General features: G+C 41.2%; 1 protein-coding gene across 7 annotated transcripts in view; it reads left to right on the top strand.

Annotated features, from left to right (window-relative positions):
* Positions 1–22,259, top strand: part of LOC125018276 (diacylglycerol kinase beta) — a 200,619-nt gene that overhangs the window by 136,614 nt on the left and 41,746 nt on the right. For all 7 annotated transcript variants that reach the window (XM_047602081.1, XM_047602082.1, XM_047602078.1 and 4 more), the window contains one exon: positions 18,832–18,896. In XM_047602081.1, the coding sequence (XP_047458037.1) occupies positions 18,832–18,896 (65 nt within the window). The remainder of the gene's footprint in view (positions 1–18,831; positions 18,897–22,259) is intronic.

Below are 22,259 nucleotides of genomic sequence, written 5' to 3'. Positions count from 1 at the left end.
GAAGGAAATCACACCATGTCAGCAGACATTAAAGACACCACTTCATGATTCCAGCAGAGCAAGCCAATCCCTCTGTGGCGTGTCTCTGTGCAGGCATTTAAATGTGTATGTGTGAGCATGAGTGTATGTGTGGTGTATAATGCAACATGATTCCCAGTGTATGGCTGCTTCTGAATGTGCCCTACTGCCTCTGGTTTTAGCTGCTGGTGGGGGGGTAGACTATCCTGTATCTCATCTGACGGTGATATAAGTCACTGGCTGGACTGCACAGGGACATATGTAGGGGTTTTCTGTTCGTGCAGCTCTGTTTAATCCTGGAATAGATCATGTTACAGAAACAACAAAAATAAATACATATATCAGTCCAGATGGAGTTAGTTCAGTTCTTGACTGGTTTTGATTCTGAAGGTGAAGTGCTTCTAGTCAGACTTTGACTAAATTCTTACCAGATCCAGAGTCTGGTAACATCTAGATTTGTTTTAACTAATAAAGAGAAAAAACACAATTGGATGGTGCTCCATGAGACCAATGAGAAGTTTGACTGTAGTTTAATTTGAACGCAAAAGCCCAAACTATATTAGTGATGCAAATAACAGAACCCCCCCCCAAATGGGACACTGACCGCTCATGTCCACTAAATCATGGCTCAAATTAAGCTTTTATAACCGATACACATACTAAATACACTAAAGAAGATGACTTCAAAATATTACCATAATCAATTTACAGCTGTGGATCATGTGACTGTGTCAACAGTCCAATAATGTAACCTGACCTGCTTGTCATCCTTCACAAACGTTCTCGGCAACTCCGGTACCTGAGAAGCAGTTTAAGAGTAAGGCTGAAGAGGAGCCAAAGCAAGAGCAGAGTACGAATATTACATGAACACACAGTTGCACAAGACCCACTCCAACCTAACCCTCTGCTGGGATATTATCTTGCCCTTCAACGTGACCTATGTCTAAATCATAACCCTGCAAAAAGAGGGACCATCTGACCAGTCTCTGGTTTGGAGTTTTGAGGGAGCCTAAGAATGTCAAAGGGTTGTGGTCTGTATAAACAACTAGAGGTGCTGTCCCCCCCACATACGCCTCAAAATGCTGGCCAAAATGAGTGCCAAAGCTTCCTTTTCTATCACCGAATAGTTGGCCTGGTGTCGGTTGAATTTTCGAGAGAAGCACACTGGTTTTAACACGCCCTCGTCCACTCCCTGGAGTAGGACGCAGTAAGGACTTCACATTTTCAAAAGCCTGCTGGCACTCATCCAACCACACAAACTTAGCTTCAGTCTTCAGTGACTCAGTTAGGGGAAATACAACAGTAGAGAAATTTCCGCAAAAACTTCTATAGTATCCGACTAGACCCAAAAACCGCTGGAGTTCTTTGTAGTAGGCTGTGGGAATTCAGACCAGCACCTTGACCTGCACAGGAAAAACTTTACCCTGACCAACCACACGGCCAAGGTAAGTAACAGTGGCTCTAACAAACTCACATTTGGTCAAGTTAACCGTCAACTATGCTTCAACCGCTGTCTGCTCGGCTGCGCCGTGCCCACATCAACATTATGCTCAATCCAAGATGTGCACGATGGAACATCCCCAAACAGCTCCGGAAATCTACCAACTAGCTCCAGCAACTCGACACCCTGTTCTTGGGTCAGGTGTGCCAACCGGGAATGCAGATTACACAAAGACTCAGAATGCTTTAACCTATCACTCAACAGACTATCATCAGACTCAGGAATGCCGTCTGTCTCCTGCACCACACCACAGGAGTCCACGGCGAGCGCTGGACCCACGTCACTTTTTACGCACTCACCTTGCGCAGAGAGCTGGTAATACGGCTTCACATGATATAGCTGAGACGACTTCCTTCGACCTGGTGTAGCGTCAAGATAGTTAACATCAGAAACCTTTTCAGACACAGTATATGGGCCAACAAATTTAGCCTGAAATGGCGATGTGACCAGCAGTGTCTGTGCGAGGACCTGGTCTCCAGGACTATACTCATGGCACACCGTACCCTGGTCATACTGGGCTTTCATTTTCACCTGAGCCTGCCCCAGTTTCTCTTTTGCCAACAGACCTGCACGAAACAACCTGTGAGGAAAAACCATTAACAAAGTCGTTCAGGTTTCGGGGCGCCTCGGCAGGAACCAACCCACCTTTCAGCGCTGCCAATGGCCCGCGCACCGAGTACCCAAAAACCAACAAGTTCGAACTGAAACCCGTGCTCTCCTGCATGGCTTCTCACGCCGCCAACATTAACCATGGCAGACCCTCCTCCCAGTCTCAATCCAACTCTATACAGTAAGCACACAGCAGGGATTTCAGTGTCTGATGGAATCATTCTAACACACCCTGGCTTTGCGCATGATACGGAGTGGACTGATTGTGGCTCACCCCCAGCATTTTTAACACTTTAGCAAACATGTGGGAAGTAAAATTCGACCCCCGATCACTCTGTATGACCTTAGGTATTCCGAACACTGAAATAAACTGTGCTAGCGCTTTAACTACCACTTTGGTGGTGATGGAACGAAGCGGATAAGCCACTGGATAACCAGTACACTGACACATTACAATCAACAGATACTTAGAACCCGACTTAGCACAAGGCAAAGGCCCCACACAGTCTATAATCAGGTATTTGAACAGTTCACTCACAACAGAGATGGGCTGCAACGGTGCCGGCTTTACGCGCTGGTTGGGTTTCCCCGTCAGCTGGCACACGTAACACATCTTAATATACGCAGCCACATCTTTCTTGGCCCGGGGCCAGAAAAAATGTTTGAGCACCGACAGACAGGTTTTACGTACGCCTAGGTCACCACTTTCATCATGTGCAGTTCTCAAAACTTGGGAACGAAAATCCTGTGGCACCACAACTTGAAACACAGGCGGACCACAAGGCAACCACTTATGGAGCAAGACCCCATCCTGAACAAAGTAGCCCTGGGCTACCTCGCCAACCTGGTGATACGGCACAACCTGCTCCCACAGGACGACAACGATTCATCAGACTTTTGTACCTCAACCCACTCATCTCTGGACACAAGTGGAGGCAACTCAGGCAGCATAACAGGTTCCACTGAGGCCACAGCCACTGATGGCGCAGCCGCACATTTACTTTGAGCGCGCGTCATGGCACAAACAGGAACTTCCAGAGCCGCACTGTCAGACGCCACTGCTAATGGTTTGGACCACCACAGGCGATGGGGGACCACCACAGGCGGTGGGGGACCACCGGGCCAAACCCGGCCACCACAGATATCATTGCCCAGGATCATCGACACGTACAGCAGGTATCTCGGGACGTACATCCACCGAAAACACACCTTTAGCCAGATCACAATCCAACACTACATCATGGCGTGGCATGGGGACGAAACCAAGCTCCCTCCCCCTCATCCCAATGAAATCCCCGGTCTGCGGATCCAAAGAAAAAGGGAGCGCTGACTGCACAATAAAAGAATGCCAGGCCCCCATGTCACGCAACACTCTCTGCTCTCTGTGCATCTATGATGAAAGGCTCAAACCCAGAACTGTCACTCAACTCTACCGCCGTATTCTCCCATGCATTCGCGCACAACATGGCAGTAGCTGGGGGAGGCCCAACACTTTGGCGTCTCAACAAGGGACACCGGTCCTTCCAATGACCCTCCCCACGGCAATAATTACACAAATTTGAGCGCCCTGGGCCCACAGAAGCTGACACACCCCATGCCGGGCCAGGTTTTGAAAAATGGCCGCACGTAAAACTGTGGTCACCTCCACACTCGCGCACCTCAACAAAACCAGACTTTTGTGTTAGCAAAAAATCATCGGCCAATTCGGCTGCTCTAAGCACAGTAGCTGGCCCTCTTTCATTTAAGTAGGCGGCTACGCGCTGAGGAGCGCAGATTTTAAATTGGTCCATAATAATTAGTTTCCACAGAAACATCAAATGAATTTACTTTTTCCGCAGAACACCAGTGGTGAAAATGAGTGGTTAAATCACGCACAAATTCCACATTCGTCTGTCGTCAGTCTTCACCCAATGTCTAAACCTCTGGCGATAAGCCTCTGGGGCGAGCTCATATGCCTTGAGGACAGCCGACTTCACCACTTCATAAGTCAGATTCTCTTGTGCGCGCACAGCCGAGTACGCCTCCTGCGCTTTGCCAGTGAGGACGCACTGCAGAAGGAGAATCCTATCTACATCTGGCCACTGCCTGGCCTCTGAAAGGCGTTCAGACAACGTGAAAAAGGTGTCGGGATCTCTTTCATTAAACTTTGGCACAATGCGCAGACTCGCTGTCAAGTCTCTGACCTCGCGCCCAGTAACAAACCCAGACTCATTTGACATGCCAGATACCCTATCGCTGTCCAAAACCCTTAGCTTTGCCCGCTCCAGTTCCAATTGCAGCTGCAACAACTCTCTCTGCTGCTCAAACGTGAGCACACTGTCCTGACCCGCAGACACCGACGCTGACTCAGACTTGGCTGCCGCCGCGGCCACCAACTCAGTAACAGGCTCGTTCTCAAACACACCTCTCTTAGCCAACGTCAACAACACCAACATTTTTAACTCATCCTTAAGCGACCCCTCTTGTACCACAATCCCATAGTGTTCGGCAATTTCGACCAACTAATCCTTCTTACATGAGTCCAAAAACACTGCACAAGGCGCTTCATAAAAAGCTAGCAAACTATCCATATTCACCTTAGAGCTGGATCTACACTGCTGGATGCACAAATGAGCAAACAATGCCCCCCAGAGCGTTCCCCTAACTGCCTAATCCAGAATCTGACCAAAAGATCTCTTGCTACTCTGTAACAAAACTCAAAACAAGGTAACGTAACCGAGACGCGGACGAGCCCCCATTTGTTACAACCCAGCTCAGTGGTTGCAACAAAGCACAGGGGGGGACAAGAGCGGGAGCAAATTTACCAGAACTTTATTTAACAGAAAATAATGGAATACCCAAAACATAACGAGTTAAACCAGTGGGATGTGAAAGTCAGTGGAATCAGTAGTGAGGATGTGGATGCATGGGTAAATGTAACGTGTGGGAGTGTTGTAATGGGAAACAAAAGACGAAAGCATAGACGCTGGCTGTGAGTTGGGTCGGAGCAGGAAGAAGAGAACGAGACCATCAGAGGAAGGGCTTAAGTAGCAGCAGAACACCGGGCCCAGGTGCTCCACATCAGGTGTCAATCAGTCACTCGGGTTCCATGGCAACCTCAGGGAAACACAGGTAGTGAGACACACCCACCATACGTCATTTTCACAATTCAGACGCCCATGACAAGGGTCGTATGCCTATTATTGGGGGTCCAAGCAGCGAAGCTGCAGGAACCCCATTGTTTTTGTTAGTGTTATTATTGGGGTCCAAGCAGCGAACGCAGAACAAGCACCAAAATAGAACAGATAATTTGGACCAAATATGAAATTAATAATGGCTAGGAATACAGAATAATACAAAAGAGAAGATAAAATGGAAAAGACATTAGAGCAATATACATTAAGCAAAAGTAACACTGTAATACAGTTAAAGAGTTATTTCAAAAAAGCAAGTGGTTTTAACTGACTGTTCCTGCCCCCCAAGCAGGTTTAAAATGTAAACACACTTGAGCCCTATATATTTTTTCCCCTCCAATTAATTAAACTCTTGTAAGAGAGTGAAAACAACTTTCCTCCACAAATAATGTAAAATCTGATAGCCCTAACAGATCTTTGCAGAATCATTTCCCGACACAGAGACTCCAGATAAACTTTCCTTCACAGTTGTTTTTGCTTCCAGACTATGACTCCTCCATGTCCTGAAGTGTTTGTAGACACTCAAACTGAATTTGTAAACTCTTTACCATTTAAATAAAACTGACTTACAGGTCCTTGAAAGTTTGGGCTCCTGGGCCTGACCCAGTAGATACAATATGAATTCACCTTCAACGTGTACAGTATGTTTCTTTCTGAAACTAAAAAGCAGTAGCACTGAGATATGCCTGAAAATCATCTGAAAGATGTATGGATGGATATAGTCTATTAAACTGTTATGTTACAGCAACGGAATACAACAAATATATACCATTCAAGAAGGAAAAAGAAAACGTTAAAAACATATCTCAAATGTTTGTAATATACTATAAATGTAATACAAGCAAGTGAAAAATACAAGATAATGTTCCAAGATATATAATGCCTTATGTATCATTTTATTAATAATCCTTCAGAAATTCACAATTAAAGTAGTCTGATATGTCTGTAAAAAGACTGTATATCACTCTCGCTTTGCTCTGTGAATGAAAAAAACAGGTACTTTAACATACAGCTAAAGGTGTTATACATTATAAAAACCAATAGATATCATTTTAGTATGGCCTAATAAATAAATCTGTAAGAAGCATTAATGTCTGAATAAAGACATGTTCATATCTTGATAAAATCAGCAGCTCAGTGAATTAGATGTTTGAAAAGACCCTGTGTTTTGGTTGGAACATTCCAGAGAGCGAACGCATGAAGAGTGTGAGAGCATTGGAGTTGTCCTGGCACAGACTGAAGGTCAGTGGAAGTATCAGTGACAGGAAGTCAGCACCTGCCAGGTTGAAGCCAGGTTACCACGGTAATTAATGGCCATGCTGAGTGACACCTGGCTGGTCTTAAAAATGGTCCAACACATGGACTTGTAAACACGTTGACACGGGGACGGACGGCTTGGCTTCACATTTTACTTTTAGATAACGTATTTATATGATTCAGATGAACCAGGTTCTGCCCTAAAATATATTTCTATCTGTACTTCAGACCAGAGAGCACAGTGAGGAAATCATGGATGTGGATATAGTGCAGTATCCCATCGATCAGAGTGAGAATGAATCTTTGTTCTGAACTATTTCCTGTCTCATTGTTTATACCTGTGTTTGTGCGGTAGTGTCCTCTTTGTGTTTGATGGCTCTTTGCTGAGTTTCTTGGAACATATTTATCCAGCACCAGCTGTCAGTGGGAAGAAATGTACACAAGAAAAAAACAAAACACAGAGACTACACTACACTAAACTATTACTCTACCGCATAAGTCTTCAACCGGGGTCCGCAGAGGCACTGCAAGGGGGTTGCAAAATCTTTGGTTGTTTAGATATATATATGTTTTTTTTTTTTTTAATTTTCCCCCACAAATTTAAATTTCTTTATTTATTTACTTATTTATTTTTCTTGCTTTAAATAGACATTAACATGAATCCAACACATTTTAATGAAAGGTTAAGGGATATACCAGTATTGAATAATATCAATAAAATGATGATAATAATAATAATGTATATTTCTAAATAGCACTAGGCTGAGTTTAATACACATAATAGGTAGGGGGTCCTTACTTAATCTTTCCATCAGTTTGGGGATCCTTGGCCTGAAAAATGTTGAAGATCCCTGCTCTACAGCACAACTAGTCATCAGAAGCTGCCTTTAAATCCTCTGAAATCTACACTGAGGTTAGATTTATTTTAAATCAAGTTTGATTCTCATGAACACAACATTTTAACATTAGCTGCATTCCTGTGGACTATGAATAAAACAGCCTGAATTAGAGCAAAAAATCCATCTGCATCAGATGAGGAGTTTCCAGGAGGGACAGAAACACAGAGGTAAAAAAACAGTTGTTGAAAGTGTTTGAAAAGATGAACTAAGCTGGAATCCATGTGGACAGCAACGTTGGAGATGTGGAGACATCTTGGTCTTCTTCTTCTATTGAATCTATTCAGGGTTGGAGATAAAGATGAAGGCATACCTCTCCTACTCCTCCTTCCTTATTGTCAATAAAGACCAGGAGATATCTTGGTCTTGTTTTGGGGGAACTGTTGAGTACGGATTAGAGGTGCAGCTTGGGGGTCAAAGGGTCCCAAGTTCGGCTCCTGCCCTGTCCATGGCTGTGGTGCCCTGAGCAAACATATAACCCCCAAAAGTATTGTGTCAAACAGCAGGAACAAGTTTCCCCATTGTGAGACAATCATTGGTTATTTTATTTATTTATTTTACTCAATCAATTCAGGGCTGTCCATAAAGACTCTTCTGAAATATTTATTGCATATTTGAACTTCCTTAATAAAAGTGCTGCAGTGATTGATGTATTGATGTGTCTGATCACATCATTGACATGCTTATTAGCCTTTTTTTTGTTTGTTTGTTTTTTTTATTGAAAGCATAGTAGAGAGAGACAGGAAATGGGGAGGCAGAAAAGGGTGGAATGACATACAGGAAAGGCCGCTTGGTGCAGGATTCGAACCAGGGCCGCCTGCAGTGAGGGCTGTAGCCTCCTCCTCTTCCTCCTCAGCCTCAACACATGGGGCGGGTGCTCTACTCACTGAGGTAAAGGAGGAGGAGAAATGCTTCTTGTTGGTTGAAAAAGTAAGAACTCACATCTTCATCTGTGACATGCTAGATATGTTAGGCTGAGCACAGTAGAACCTAGTGGAGGCCCTTCGTGACATTTCACTGTGACATTAAGCTAACCAAGGCCTCTTACCGGAGGCCAGTGAAAGACAACTGATGATGCATCCCTCCGCCAAGAGCTGTGGGGTCCACTGAGGTGACATTTTACAGTCAGTGTTATTATTTTTTGTTTTGTTTGTTGTTTTTATTATTTGTCTCTCTCTTTTTTCTCCCCCTTCCTGCTTTTCACACCACACATCCTCTTGCACACCCCAAGCAAAATTTCACAGGGCAAGATCAAAACGACCTTCACACGGGCAACTATAGGCAACAGCAAATGTCACATATTGTTACTGGCAGATTTTTATTTATTTTATGTCGGGGGGACAGAATGGGTGGAAGTGGGTCTGGTTAGTGATTGCCAGCAGCAGTGGATATAGAAAAACAACCCGAACTTTACAGGTTGTCATCTTTGGAAAAGGACTCTCTGCACACAATATTCCAAAATCACCCAAAACACGGCACATACTAGACAGTAAACAAGTAGTTAGTCTTAGACACATTTAAACCATTTATATTATTACAGATATTATAGATACAGTGGTTGAAAAAAGTTTCCAACCAAAACCTGTACTCTGCTGACCGTCAACCAGTAATTATTTCATTTCATTATTTATGTGACAAAGACAAGACACTGAAGAGCTAAAACTAATATCTGATGATTACTCTGATGAAATGTTAACAAGACAAGATATTATTTGATGTAATGTTATTTGAAAATTGGACATTCCAAATACAGCAGTGAAAAAAAACAGCAGTGGAAAAAAGACACCCCATGCATTTGTGAAATATTGCATTAAGAATCACTCTTAGGTCTTCAAGTGCAATTTATTTTAGTACAGTTACAGACAAAATACTAAAACAGCCATTAAAAACTTAAAATTGTTTGGTTCCATAAAAACACATAAAAAATTATGAGTATTGGTTCATTTTGGTACCAGCGATCCACTAATGAAGGCTGGGATTTTTATTAAAAGACACACTGCTGTGCTTCGTGTCTTTTAAATAGTCTTTTATAGCTAGTACATTTGAAAGTTCTTCAGAGACAAAAATGGCTCAAACAAGGAACCTAAGACACATAGGAAGATACAGATTCCAAGTTTTTGTCAGCAAGAAATGACCACATCCTGATGTGCATGTGCAGAGAAATCCACAGAATGACATCACAGGTGCTCCAACAGCAGTGGTCAGACCAAAGTGGTGTCCAGTGTTCCACTCGCACTGTACATGGTTGATTTTTAGATCATAGCTTAAGGTCCTACAAGGCTGCCAAGAAGCCCCTGATCAATGAGAGACAGAGGTTAGCCTGGGGTCGTCGTTATCTTCCTCCTGCTAATGTGAGGGCCCACAGAAGAAGCATTCAGTTCTGTGCCGGGGTGGGATGACCCGCTGGCTGTGTGATCTGCCCAACTGCCACAACTCGCCATGCAGAGGGTGAGAGGGATTGTCCACAGATTTTGTCCAAGTTCAATCCCACAATCGAGCTGCTTTCCTCACCAGCTTGTTGAGCCTGTTGACCTCACCAGGCTTGGCTCAGTCCTCTGGACTCCTCCTCGTCATCACTGGCGATACATCTGACTATGGAAGAAGAAGAAGAACCAGCCTCTCAAATGACTTCATGTCATACTGTCAAAAATGGTGGAGGCAGTATCATGGTTTAGGAATCCATGAGTTCTGCTGGTGTTGGTCATCTCACTGTCTATAATGACACATTGCCAAATATTGTGCCATTCTCATACATACGATTTGTGTTTGTTTTCTTTCTGTCTAATGCAATCACACCTTTTGATACAAAAGAGTTTTTTCCGCAAATATTTCATGATAATAACTGGTTTCCACCACTATATTTGGAATGTCTGATATTCAGATAACACCTTATCACATCAAATAATATTCTAGTCTTGTCTCGTTAACATGTGTGTTATATTATTAGATCCTACGTGTTTCCTTTAGATTTCCTTTTTGATATATGTATCTATGACAGAAGTTTGTTCATCTATTTCTCCTGTTCTTCTTTTCTCTCTATCTTCTCTGCCTTCAGCAGATGGGTCCCTCCATATTAGCTGGGTTCTGCTCAAGGTTTCTTCCTGTTAAAGGGGAGTTTTTCCTTGCCACTGTCGATTCAGGCTGCTCTGGAGGTTGCAGGCCAGTTTTTGTAAAGTGTCTTGAGACAATTGGTATTGTTATTGGCGCTATATAAATAAAACTGAATTGAATTGAAAAATTGAACATTTCGCCAGAGTAATCATCAGATATTAGTTTTAGTTCAATGTCTCATCTTAGTCAGAGAAATAATGAAATTAAATAATTTGTGGTTGACAGTCGGCAGAGTGCAGGTTTTGGTTGGAGCTCTGAGAGTAAATGAGTTTTGTTTTTTGTCAGAAAATCTCCACCCTCCAGGTTCTTACCGGGTTCGTGTAATAATATTACCAAAATATAGTTAGTAACACGTTATACTACAACACGTCACTAATACGATTGTATTTGTTGCTTAGAGAGTTGCTTTGAGATTGAAAAACAAAACAAAAAACAGCTACTTCCGGTTGAATTAATTGAATAAATAAAATATCTCAAGTTGACAGCAAAAGCTGCTAGAACCCTTACCCGCCTGTACTTATTGGCTACAAAACCATGACATCTACAGCTAAACATAGTACAAGTAACCTGAAGAAACACCTGGAATTAGAGGCTAAATGACTTTGTACTAGCAATAACACAGAAAATGACACGAGCAAATCTAAACAATGAAAACTGGATTTCTCCAGACCAGAGGTAAGATGTTTGACCCAGGAGAATGGTAAATGGTCTTGCTCTTATATAGCGCTTTTCTACCTACCCAAAGGTACTCAAAGCGCTTTTACAGTCAGAGACACATCCACCCATTCGCTCACACAAGCACACACACATTCACACACCAGTGCCAGTTGCACTGGGAGCAACTGGGGGTTCAGTATCTTGCTCAAGGACACTTCGGCATATGGGACACTCGGGGGATCGAGCCACTAACCCTTCAGTTCATGGACAATCCGCTCTACCTACTTAGCCATAGCCGCGCGAGAAGTGTGAAGGCTGGGGGCTAAGTATGTCGTGGAGGATGCACTGCATCTTTCTACAGTTGAGTTGCCGATGTTTCAAAAGCTTGTCAGCAAAATCCCTGTTCTTTCAAGTGACAAGGTAAAAACAAATTTCTAATGATATATTCTTGTTGTTAAGGTATAAACACATTTCCCCAGATGGTTAATTTAATATGAGACACTACAGGTGGTGTTAGAGGTGATTCAATGATTAAAAATTGTTTTAATTTGTTAAGTCAGTTGTGTTTGCAGAGGGATTTTCATGGTTGTTATTGTCACATCATCTCAGAATACTTTAGCAGTAACAATAATAGATCTCCATGTTTTACAATACTCATAAATGAGACTGGGTAGTAATGAACAAAGCGCCAACTAAGAAAAAATATGGATAGAAATATATAAAGTTATGAGTCAATACAGATTTGCGTCTCATTGTCTGGGGACAAATCCTTCACGGAAGACAACCTTTAAAACTATGCAATGTAAATTGCAGTTCATATACTTGTTGTAGATCAAAAGAATACAAGTGAAAATATTGAAAGGCCTGTTCGCCAGGAGATAAGTAAATGTTGCGCACCTTCATTTTGTAATGCCTTGTCGTAAATATTTATTTTGGTGAAAGTAACTAAAAAGTAATAAGTAACTTATTACTCTACACAGAAGGTAATATTGTAAAGAAACATATTACTTTCAAATGCAAGTAACTTGTGATATGGAATATATTACATTTTGGAAGTAACTTGCCCAACACTGGTCACCACACCATCTGACCCTGGAGGTCTGGTAGCTGAAGTCTGTTGTGAGGGTAACAGGAGGCATAACTGCTCCTGTACCGTCTCCGTCCTTATTGCAGAGCGTTGAAACACCTGCACCAGTGGCTGGAGCGCCAGCAGCCACCACTGATGCTGATCTGAAATGCTACATTTTCCTCCATATTTCAGTCACTCAAACAAGGGTCAATATGACGTATTATACTTGCCTGGCCAAAAATCCCTGCATGTTCTACACATAACAGTAACACACACATAAGCTAATGAATGACGTTAGCGCAACCAAGCTAACTTTAGCCTGATGTTAACAGCCCATTTGCACCAGGAGTTATATGGAAAACTTTAAGCTTACTGTGAAATTTCTCACAAGCCGATTGGTGGAGAGTCAAGTAACACTGTATAGCAACAATTAATTAATAAAGTCAGTTGCGTGTCTGTGTATGACTAGTGACCAACTGACTGGCTGCAGGCGTGTTGTGCAGAATGTGTGCTGCATGGTGGTGGGCATAACCAAACCAAGATAGGATGCATGCATTTTGATTTTGATAGACCACCCACTAAAATTTACGTACAATTTCATCTCGTCAATGAAAACTCACATAGGTCTCATCACGTTTTAGTCATCAAAGAGCCATGTTTAGCTTGTCATCGTCTCGTTATCGTCATGATAGAAAGGGGGGTCAATTAAATAATTCCATCATCGTCGTTGACAGAAACAACACTGATAAATACAGAACAGACTTCATCCCCTCTGTGTCCTACTTTGGTCAAATCGTCCATCCAGTGATTGAGAGCGTAGGAGTAGGGGAATATAGTCCCATCAGTCGGAGTCATGTTTCAAAAGAACACTCACGGTCTCTGAGAGTGAGTGAACAACTGCATATTTTGATATCCGAGATCACTACCTGCCAGACAGGCCATAGTTTGTGCATTTGGGCCTTGTCCTGTCTGATGTGGTGGTGAGTGGTGAGTGGTGAGTGGTGAGTGGTGAGTGGTGTGGGATCCCCACAGGGGACTGTGCTTGCTCCTTTCCTGTTCACCTCGTACACCACTGACTTTCAGCATAACTCAGAGTCATGTCACATACAGACAATTTCTGATGACGCAATTGTTTGGTGTATAAGTGGTGGACGGGACAAGGAGGAGTATAAAGGAGTGGTAGAAGGATTTGCGGGGTGGGCTGGCAGGAATCACCTGCTGCTTAATGTGGGCAAGACCAAAGCGATGATGATTGACTTCAGGAGGAAGGGAACAGACCCTCAGCCACTCAGCATCCTTGGTAGGGATGTGGATGTGGTGGAGGAGTACAAATACCTGGGAGTGACCATTGATAACAGACTGAACTGGAGACCAACAGTACAGCTGTGTACAAGAAGGCCTGCAGCAGACTGTATTTCCTGAGGAAGCTGAGATCCTTCAATGTGAGCAGTAAGATGCTGGAGATCTTTTACCAGTCTGTTGTGGCCAGCATCCTTTTCTCTGCTGTGGTCTGCTGGGGGAACAGCATTGCAGCCAGTGACGCCAACAGACTGGGTAGATATGTCACTGTGGTTGTAAAGTGCTTTGAGTATCAACAGGTAGAAAAGTCAAGGTCATTCAAAAAGAAAATACCATCAATATCAAAGAAACTGCTGCTCCATCTTGGTTCAACCGCTATCATCATGGTGGATGTGAGGGTAGGGATGAGCGAGGACAGCATTATCTGTATCCGTATCTGTATCTGTTAACCATAGAAATGATCTGTATCTGTACTCGAAGTGAGCGGGGCCTAAACAGGAAGTGGGTGGGATTTAACCAAGAAATGGGTTGGGTTTTGTTGAAATGGGTGGGGCTTTAACTGGTATGTTATTTTAATAATAACATATCAGTATTTAATTTGTAATATTATTTATACCACAACTACCTTTATTTAGGAAAGTGTCGGAAAAAAGAGCCAGCTGACGGTTAAAAAAAAGAAAAAGAAAAACATTTCTGACAGGCAGAGACGCAACGCGAGTCGCATTAATCTGCACCACATCTGAACAAACCCACGTTTACTAGAACTCCACTGGTTGATAAGTAAGTACAAACCAGGGTAAAAACAAACCTGAAGTTGAAGAAACTCTAAACTTTAACGGAAAAGACTGCGAACCTGAGAGACAGAGAGCTGTTGTGTGTCAGAATGAGCAGAGCGGGACACAGCAACACATATGTATGTGTGTAGGGGAGGAACGCAGCCCTATCACAGAAGAACACAGACACAGTCAGATAACCAATGAGGATTTTCATTCAATCCAAGCACAGATATTGACTCGTATTACTCGTATAATACTCGTACTCTGCAAAAGTGCTCGATCCGTACCGGATACCCTCTATGTGAGGGTAGGAGCCAAACGACTCTAAACATCTAATTTCTTCAATTAGAGACTCCACAACAACTCCACATCTCTCAGACAACTACTGTTACTCTTCTATCTGCACATTAAGCTCCACCCCCAAATAATCTTATTGGCCTGGGAGATATTTGCAGAAGCAGAATTAGTTCCCAATGGAGAGGTAAACTTTTCACCAAATAAAAACATATGTGTTCATGGAAGTCTTCTTCCAGACTGAGTTGGTTGTGCAGCATGAATTATTTATTATGTGTGGATTTGTTTTTATGCCAGACCAGACGATGCTTTTAAACATCATGCTTGAGTAAAAAGATGAGAGCATCATTACCGATTCTGTCGTTACAGTGACACTTTCCACCCACTCTGATCCGATGCTGTGTGCCACCATCTCCATGTTGGAATTAAGTCTGTATTAGCCATACTATTCCCTCTGACTCTGAACTTATTTTGCGTGTACTGCTGCCATTTATCAGACAGAGGCAGATCACATCCTCGGGCCTGAATGGAGCAGAGATGACTCTGGTTAGCATCAACTCAAGGTCAGATTGTGACTGGTCTGGATAATTGATCACATCCACTCAAAGCTCACGTGTGTGTCAGTTATGTGGCTGCAGTTTGTAAAGCATTCAGCTGCATGTTTGAGGTTTATTTGTGACAAGGCATACGTCTTCAGTTGGAGGTTCTTATGGTTTCAGATCACTGATTATGTCATCCTGACAGCTGCTGGTGTTCATGTTGATGTATTTGTGAGGTCATACAGAGGCTGCTCCTGTGACTGATCAGGATCACCATCCCCTTTAACCCGGGGTCAAACTTTGAACACACGGGGTTTCCCGCCCCACTCCTGCTTAGACCGCTCAGACTCAGACCTTGCTGCAGCGAGTCATAAAGTGTTGTTACATTTGTACAGATGGTACTTGACAGTGAGTAGTGGGACCGTTGCAGGGATCAACAGGGAGCAACGCTGTTGTAATATTCCTTGATGTTCCATGTATGCTTTTATTTTGAAACTCCAGAGTGGAATGTCAAGGTATCTATGGTTACTGTTGCCAGTGGCAATAAAAGAAAAGTAGGGGAGCTACAGAAAGCTAAACGTTAGTTTAGCAGTCGAGGTATCTGGTTTGTGTCAAGGTAGATTATGAACAGATCGTAAATAGTCTATCACAACAACTATTGTCCCAACTACAGCGGCAAGTTCAAGGAAAACTTCTCATCAGAATAGTTAGTTGTGATGCTTGGGTAGCATTAGAGAAAGAGATGGAGCATGAGTATAGCTGAGGCTAAAGACAGCTAGCAACCAGAGAGAACATCCACCTGTCAATCAAAGTAGCCATGCCCCTTAATTCTGTAATCGGTTGATATAATCTAAACTCAAAACCAGGATGTAAACATGTTTATTTAACATGTTTATTTTAAATAGACTCTCTAGTGGGCCTTAGAGGAACTGCAGCACAACTGTTTTTTCAGATGCTGTTGCTTTACTATTTTTCTGTTTGGCACTTAATTGCATATTGACGCAATCATTTTAGGCTTTAACGTTTTTAAATTGTTAATATAGAAATTGCACTTTTGTTCAAATTTGAATGCTATGGTAGATGAACGCTGTCCAACGGTCTGACTCTGACTTCTTCAGTATTTTATAGCTCAGCTGAAAAGACTGTGAAGCTTCAATTACTTTATCCTCTTGTCAGGTATTTCCTGATATGGCTCATTTCTCTGGGACAGTAGAGCTCCATTGTTCTCTCTACGGCATTATTGTTTATTTTGAGGCAACCTTGCCAGTAATCTGCCACTGAAAAAAGTCTCAAACTAAAATTTTGCCTTTAAAAAAAATTAAGCTGCATGTTTTGTGACCCTTTTTTTCATATTCCAACTTTTGGTAATTAAAGGCAGAGTATGTCATTTTTTATTGGTGTAATTTTGTCCAAATTCATTAATAGGCTGTCAGCATATTGTAATTCAAGTGTTATGAAAGAACACTTGACTTCTGTGCCTCCTGGCTGCATTTAAAGGCTTTATGAAAATCATCCCATGACAGACGTTTTCTACGAATGTCACTGTTTTGGGTGTTACATAAGTAACATACTCTTGAGTCCTCCGTGCACATCCCACTGCTAGTCAATGCTGAAGTAACGTTGTTCATAAATTCAATTTATTCCCGATTTGCCTGTGACTCAGCCATGCTGTATAACTGAATAATTGCTACACCAATGTGTGCGTTCACATGGAGAAGGAGGGACTGGAACTGCAGCGTATAAAGAAAAAGGGGAATGAGAGCAGCACAGATTTTACATGCCCTGCCTTTAAGTGTACATTGAAACTAGAAATTTTAGACTTGATTAATTTTATGATGAGAACTTTTGTTCACTTGAATAATAAAACAGAGAAACTCTGAGTGGAAAGTACCTGTTTTCATTTCCATTTTTTACCAAAAAGGAAGAAGTTTTGCTACAAATAATTGTTGAATAATTTAAAACCAGACTTCTGCAGACTCTAAAGTGGAGAAATAATTGGGTTGAATGGGTGGTTTTATGCGTACAGCGGGTAAAACAGGTATTGAACACATCACAATTTTTCATAGTAAACAAATTTCAAAAGGTGCTATTGACATGACACCAGGCAATCCAATCCAAGTAATCCATACATATAAAGATATCAAAACCAAAAAGTTCAGAAATTAATTTATGTGTAACAATGTAAAATAACAAGGAAACTCTCAACAGCCAAAATAATTCCTATTTATAAAGATGATGATCCAGCTGTGTTTAACCATTACAGACCCATTTCTGTTTTACCTGTTATATCAAAAGTACTTGAAAATGTGTATATCAAGAAATAGTTAAACACATTGATGAGAATAACATCATATGTACACATCAGTACGTGTTCAGAAAGAAAAACTCTACACATATGGCACTCACCCACTTAATAAATGAAATATACCCAGCGAAAGATAAAAGGGAAATCACCGTTGGCATATTTTTGGACCTATCAAAGGCATTCGATACAGTCAATCATCACATTCTTCTCCAGAAGCTCTCACATCTTGGAGTAAGAGATATTGCACTGCATTGGTTCTTAAAGATAGACAGCAGTTTGTGTCCTATAATGGTACAAATTCTCCTTTTTTGCCTGTACTTTGTGGTGTACCACAAGGCTCAATTCTTGGGCCCCTGCTATTTTTGATATACATTAATGACCTACCGAATGTTTCTGACATATTATCCAAAATTCTATTTGTAGATGATACCAGTCTATTCTATTCTCATACAGATCTCAGTACCATCACAGATGTATGTAAATGAAGAACTTGTTAAAATATCTATTTGGTTTAAATCCAACAAAGTATCAGTTAATATCGAAATATCTTGTTTCATTTGTTTTGGGTTAAAACCAGGTATACATAGTTTTTCTCTTAAAATTGAAATTGATAAAATACCTTTAACTTATGTGCATTGTACATGTTTGCTTGGCATACTGCTTGACAAATCTTTGTCCTAGAACCCTCATATTAGGGCCATAACCACGAAGATGGCCAAAAGCATTGGAATACTCTGTTAAAATTGTCACTTGATCAACACTAACGTTGCCATTATGCTATATTCTGAAATGGTTTATCCATATATAGGATGTGGATAAACTATATGGACTGGTTTCTCCATACAGGAGGCGTCTTGAAGCTGTCATTACAAACAAAGGCTTTTGTACAAAGTATTAAATATCAGTAAGCGTGTTCAATACTTTTTCCCTCTGTTATTTTACAGTATTACACATAACTTCTGAACTTATTTGCTTTGGTTTCTTTCTGTGTATGGATTACTTGGGTTGTTACCAACACCTGTTGAAAATTTCATGTCAATAGCATCTTTAGAAATATATTTACTATGAAAAATTGTGATGTGTTTAATACTTATTTTACCTGGTGTACAAATTGCTTTAGTTGGCATCAGACAGTGTAATGCATGTATTCTGTAATTTTCTTGATTGTCCGTAATGCAGTTTTGTTGTGAAAGAGAAAGATAGTTGAGTTTTACTAAGGCGGAATATCTTTGTATGTTGGCTCAACACCATCTTACCAGCAAGCTTTGATTAAATGTTGAGTTGGTGTCATGCAGGTAACATTGTCTCTCATGTTTCTCGCCTGCAGGATGCCTCTATTGCCCATCGCTTCCATCTGATGCGGGAAAAGCATCCAGAGAAGTTCAACAGCAGGTTGGTGAATGTAATATTTTGAAGAGTGACTGATGCTGGCAGTGGAAAACATCCTCACATGATACCATAAGCTAACTAGAAACCTCACAAAGCAGAACTAGTGACCTGGCACTTTAATCTGGAAATGCACTTTCACATTGGACCACAATGATCGGACGATCAATAAACCTGCCTGTGTGGTGGGATCAATATATTGGCAGCATTGGCCTTGTTAGTGTAAAAACTGAGCTAAGCTATAGCGTGACAGTGTTTGCTGGCTTGATTATTGGTCTTATCTAATTTTTAAATATATGAAGCATGTATCCTGGTGTGAAACTGAGTGAAAGCAGCGCATAATGTAAACAGAGGTTTCACATCCTTGCAACAGCAGAGAAGGTACTTAAAGTGGCAGGCCATAGGCCTCAGCCTGACAGGAAGTCAGCTCAAGAGTAAAGAAATATCTGCATCATAAAAAAATATTTATATATATATATAATTATTATTATTATTTTATTATTATTCCATAATTTAATGAGGGCTCAGTTCTGGGAAAGAAAGTAGTAGAAAGTAGTTGCCGCTCAACTACATACACACTTGACACAAAACTCCCTCTATGACACCTTCCAGTCTGGTTTCCGCCCCCTCCACAGCACCGAAACTACCCTCATAAAAGTTACCAGCATTCTCCTTATTGCAGCTGATTCCAGTTCGCTCTCCATTCTCATACTCCTCGACCTTAGTGCAGCCTTTGACACCACCTCCCACCCCATCCTCCTCAGTAGACTCTGCTCTATCGGCATCACTCACACCACCCTTCACTGGTTCCACTCCTATCTCTCGGACCACACCCAGTTCATCCAGCTCAAATCCCTCAAATCCAACTCCTCCCCAGTCACCCCCAAGTGTCCCCCAGGGCTCTGTCCTAGGTCCCCTTCTCTTTATAATTTATCTCCTCCCCTTAGGTGCTATTTTTTGTAAATTTAAGATTCACTACCACTGCTATGCTGATGACACCCAGCTCTACCTCTTTGGTAAACACAACTCTACACAGCTTTTATTTTGATACAGCAGCGTCCGTATTAGCTAAATATTTAGTTTCTCCAAGCGCTACATTTAATATTTAGATTTAACATATAACATTTAAATTTAATCTAAATTTAAATTTAGATTCAACATTTAGATATAACGTTAACATTTAGATTAAACATTTAACATCTAGATTTAACATTTAGTAAATGTGATAAAAAAAAAAGTGAGTTTGAAAGATTCCATTCATCATAATGATCTGCCTTTTTAAGACATTTTAATTTAATAAATTTAATTTAAGTTTAAGGTTTTTTAAGTTTTTGTCTCTGTCTATTAAATAGTTAAAATGATTTGAAGTTGTTGTCATTCTTTCGTTTACCAAGATAAAGGATGTTTGCATTTTTATGATGCAGTAGATTACTGAAATGCGATAGGTCATATTTGTATAGTAAATACATTCTTTATATACCAGAACAGAAAGACAAATTGCTAATAGGAACTCTAGAGTGTGCTTTAAGCTGTGCCAATGGCTAATTGCTCACAGTCACAATGCTAACATGCTGATGATAATGTTTCGTGGTTTTAATGGCTCGTGTGTGATCAGGGTATAAGCTAAGACTTCATTATTTTGGTTTAGTTTGTTAGCATTCTAACATTTCCTCAATATAGAGGCTGCAAAAGATTAGCATAAGTTTGTTCTTAAATCAAAATTGTGATTTTGACTTAAGAACAAATCGTTCTCAGTGAAGTTTAAGAGTCGTTAATGTTGTTACAAATGATTCATATGTATTCACTGAAAACCACAAATCGAGGTCATGCAAGAGAGACATCAAGGGGACCTCCAAAGTAAATCCAACTTGATGTCTGTGCAAACTTTCATGATGACTGCTCCGTTTACTTTGAGTCAACAATTCCATTTTTTAAAGTCAGCCATGGTAAAGAAGTCAAAAGGAAAATTAAGTTGTTGCACACTATTTTCATTTCACATGAGAAATGAATCAGCAGCAGTTTGCACACAGCCTCTGTAGACTCATACTGTAGCCTTGTGGTGAATGACTGGTGATGAGTATGTGATGGCACTTCTGTGGTTGGTCTGTTGTCTCTGCTGCAGTCTCACTAACATGAACAATTGGCATTTGGCTGTGATAATTTTCATGACTTGAAGAGATGATACAAATGTTTGTATAGAATTAGACACAATGTTTAAAAAGCTTAAAAATAGTCATAATTGTGTGAGTGAATACCTCAGTTGTGTGTTTTGTAAAAATAAATACAGACATCATTTGTCATGTGTAGCAGAATACCTCTGATTATGCTGTCTCTAATGAACTGATAAATAGTGCTGTTTCAGAACCATGAACAGCTGTTTGTTGCAATTTGTATCTCTTCAAGTCATGAGTACTTGAAGAAATAAAAATTTTGTATCCACTAAACTATTCCTCTCTGTTCTGTCGCTGTGTGAGACAATCATGGCTCAGATCCAAGCCAGAGGTTTCACAAGCTGTGCTGACACTCACAAAACAGCACGAACAGCTTACTGTAGCAGTTTACAGTTTACAGCCGACACTGGAGGTTATTGTTCTTCAGTGGATTTTCTTCTCAGTACTTCCAAAGAGATGGAGATAGCTGACAACTGTGACTGGTTTATTGTTTTGGCAAACAAAGTATCCCTCGGCAGTGGGAAAAGAAAGGACAAGAAGTAGATGACCACCATTGACCCAGTGAGCGAGGCCTCATATAGGACTTAGCTGCCCCTTTTGTTCTAGTTGTGCTTTAGTATAGCTGCAGAAACCCCAGCAGTAATGGAAGAAATGCTTTGTGGAGCAGTCAGCCTCCTTGTTGCACTCCATGTCCATAACAGAGGAGTAAAAATTAGTCGGTTGCCCGTTTTTTTTTTTTTGTTTTGTTTTGTTTTGCTTTTTTTTTTTCAGGCCGTCTCAAGTGGAAGCATCTTAATGAGGTTAGGCAGCTTGGCTCGTTGAGAATCACAACTGTTTCCAATTGTGTTCTCAAATACGCTCATAATCCCCTGATTTGAGAGCGGCAGAGGTTTCTGAGGAGGCATGAAGGTTGAAGAGACAGGAAGAGAATTATCTGCAAGGAAAACACATGAACAAGGGTAACAGCTTATGGCTGCGTTACGCTTTCCTTTTATTTTTTTTATTGTCCCTGCAAATAACTTTTTTTAAATATTTTGAAATCTTCTCGTGTCCTCTTCTGAGACAGTGACATCTAACCTTGATACTGCTGTGCCCATATTACAAAGCTGTTGTGTCAATATCGGTGTTGTCAGTATCAGCAGTATATCCACGTGCCAGTGATCGTAGAATCGTATGAGGAGACATAAAACACTAAAAG

The sequence above is a fragment of the Mugil cephalus genome, chromosome 12 (genome assembly GCF_022458985.1).
Source record: "Mugil cephalus isolate CIBA_MC_2020 chromosome 12, CIBA_Mcephalus_1.1, whole genome shotgun sequence".
NCBI classification, from domain to species: domain Eukaryota; kingdom Metazoa; phylum Chordata; class Actinopteri; order Mugiliformes; family Mugilidae; genus Mugil; species Mugil cephalus.
The sequence above is the reverse complement of the archived record's forward strand: the minus strand, read 5'-3'. Positions and strand labels throughout refer to the sequence as shown.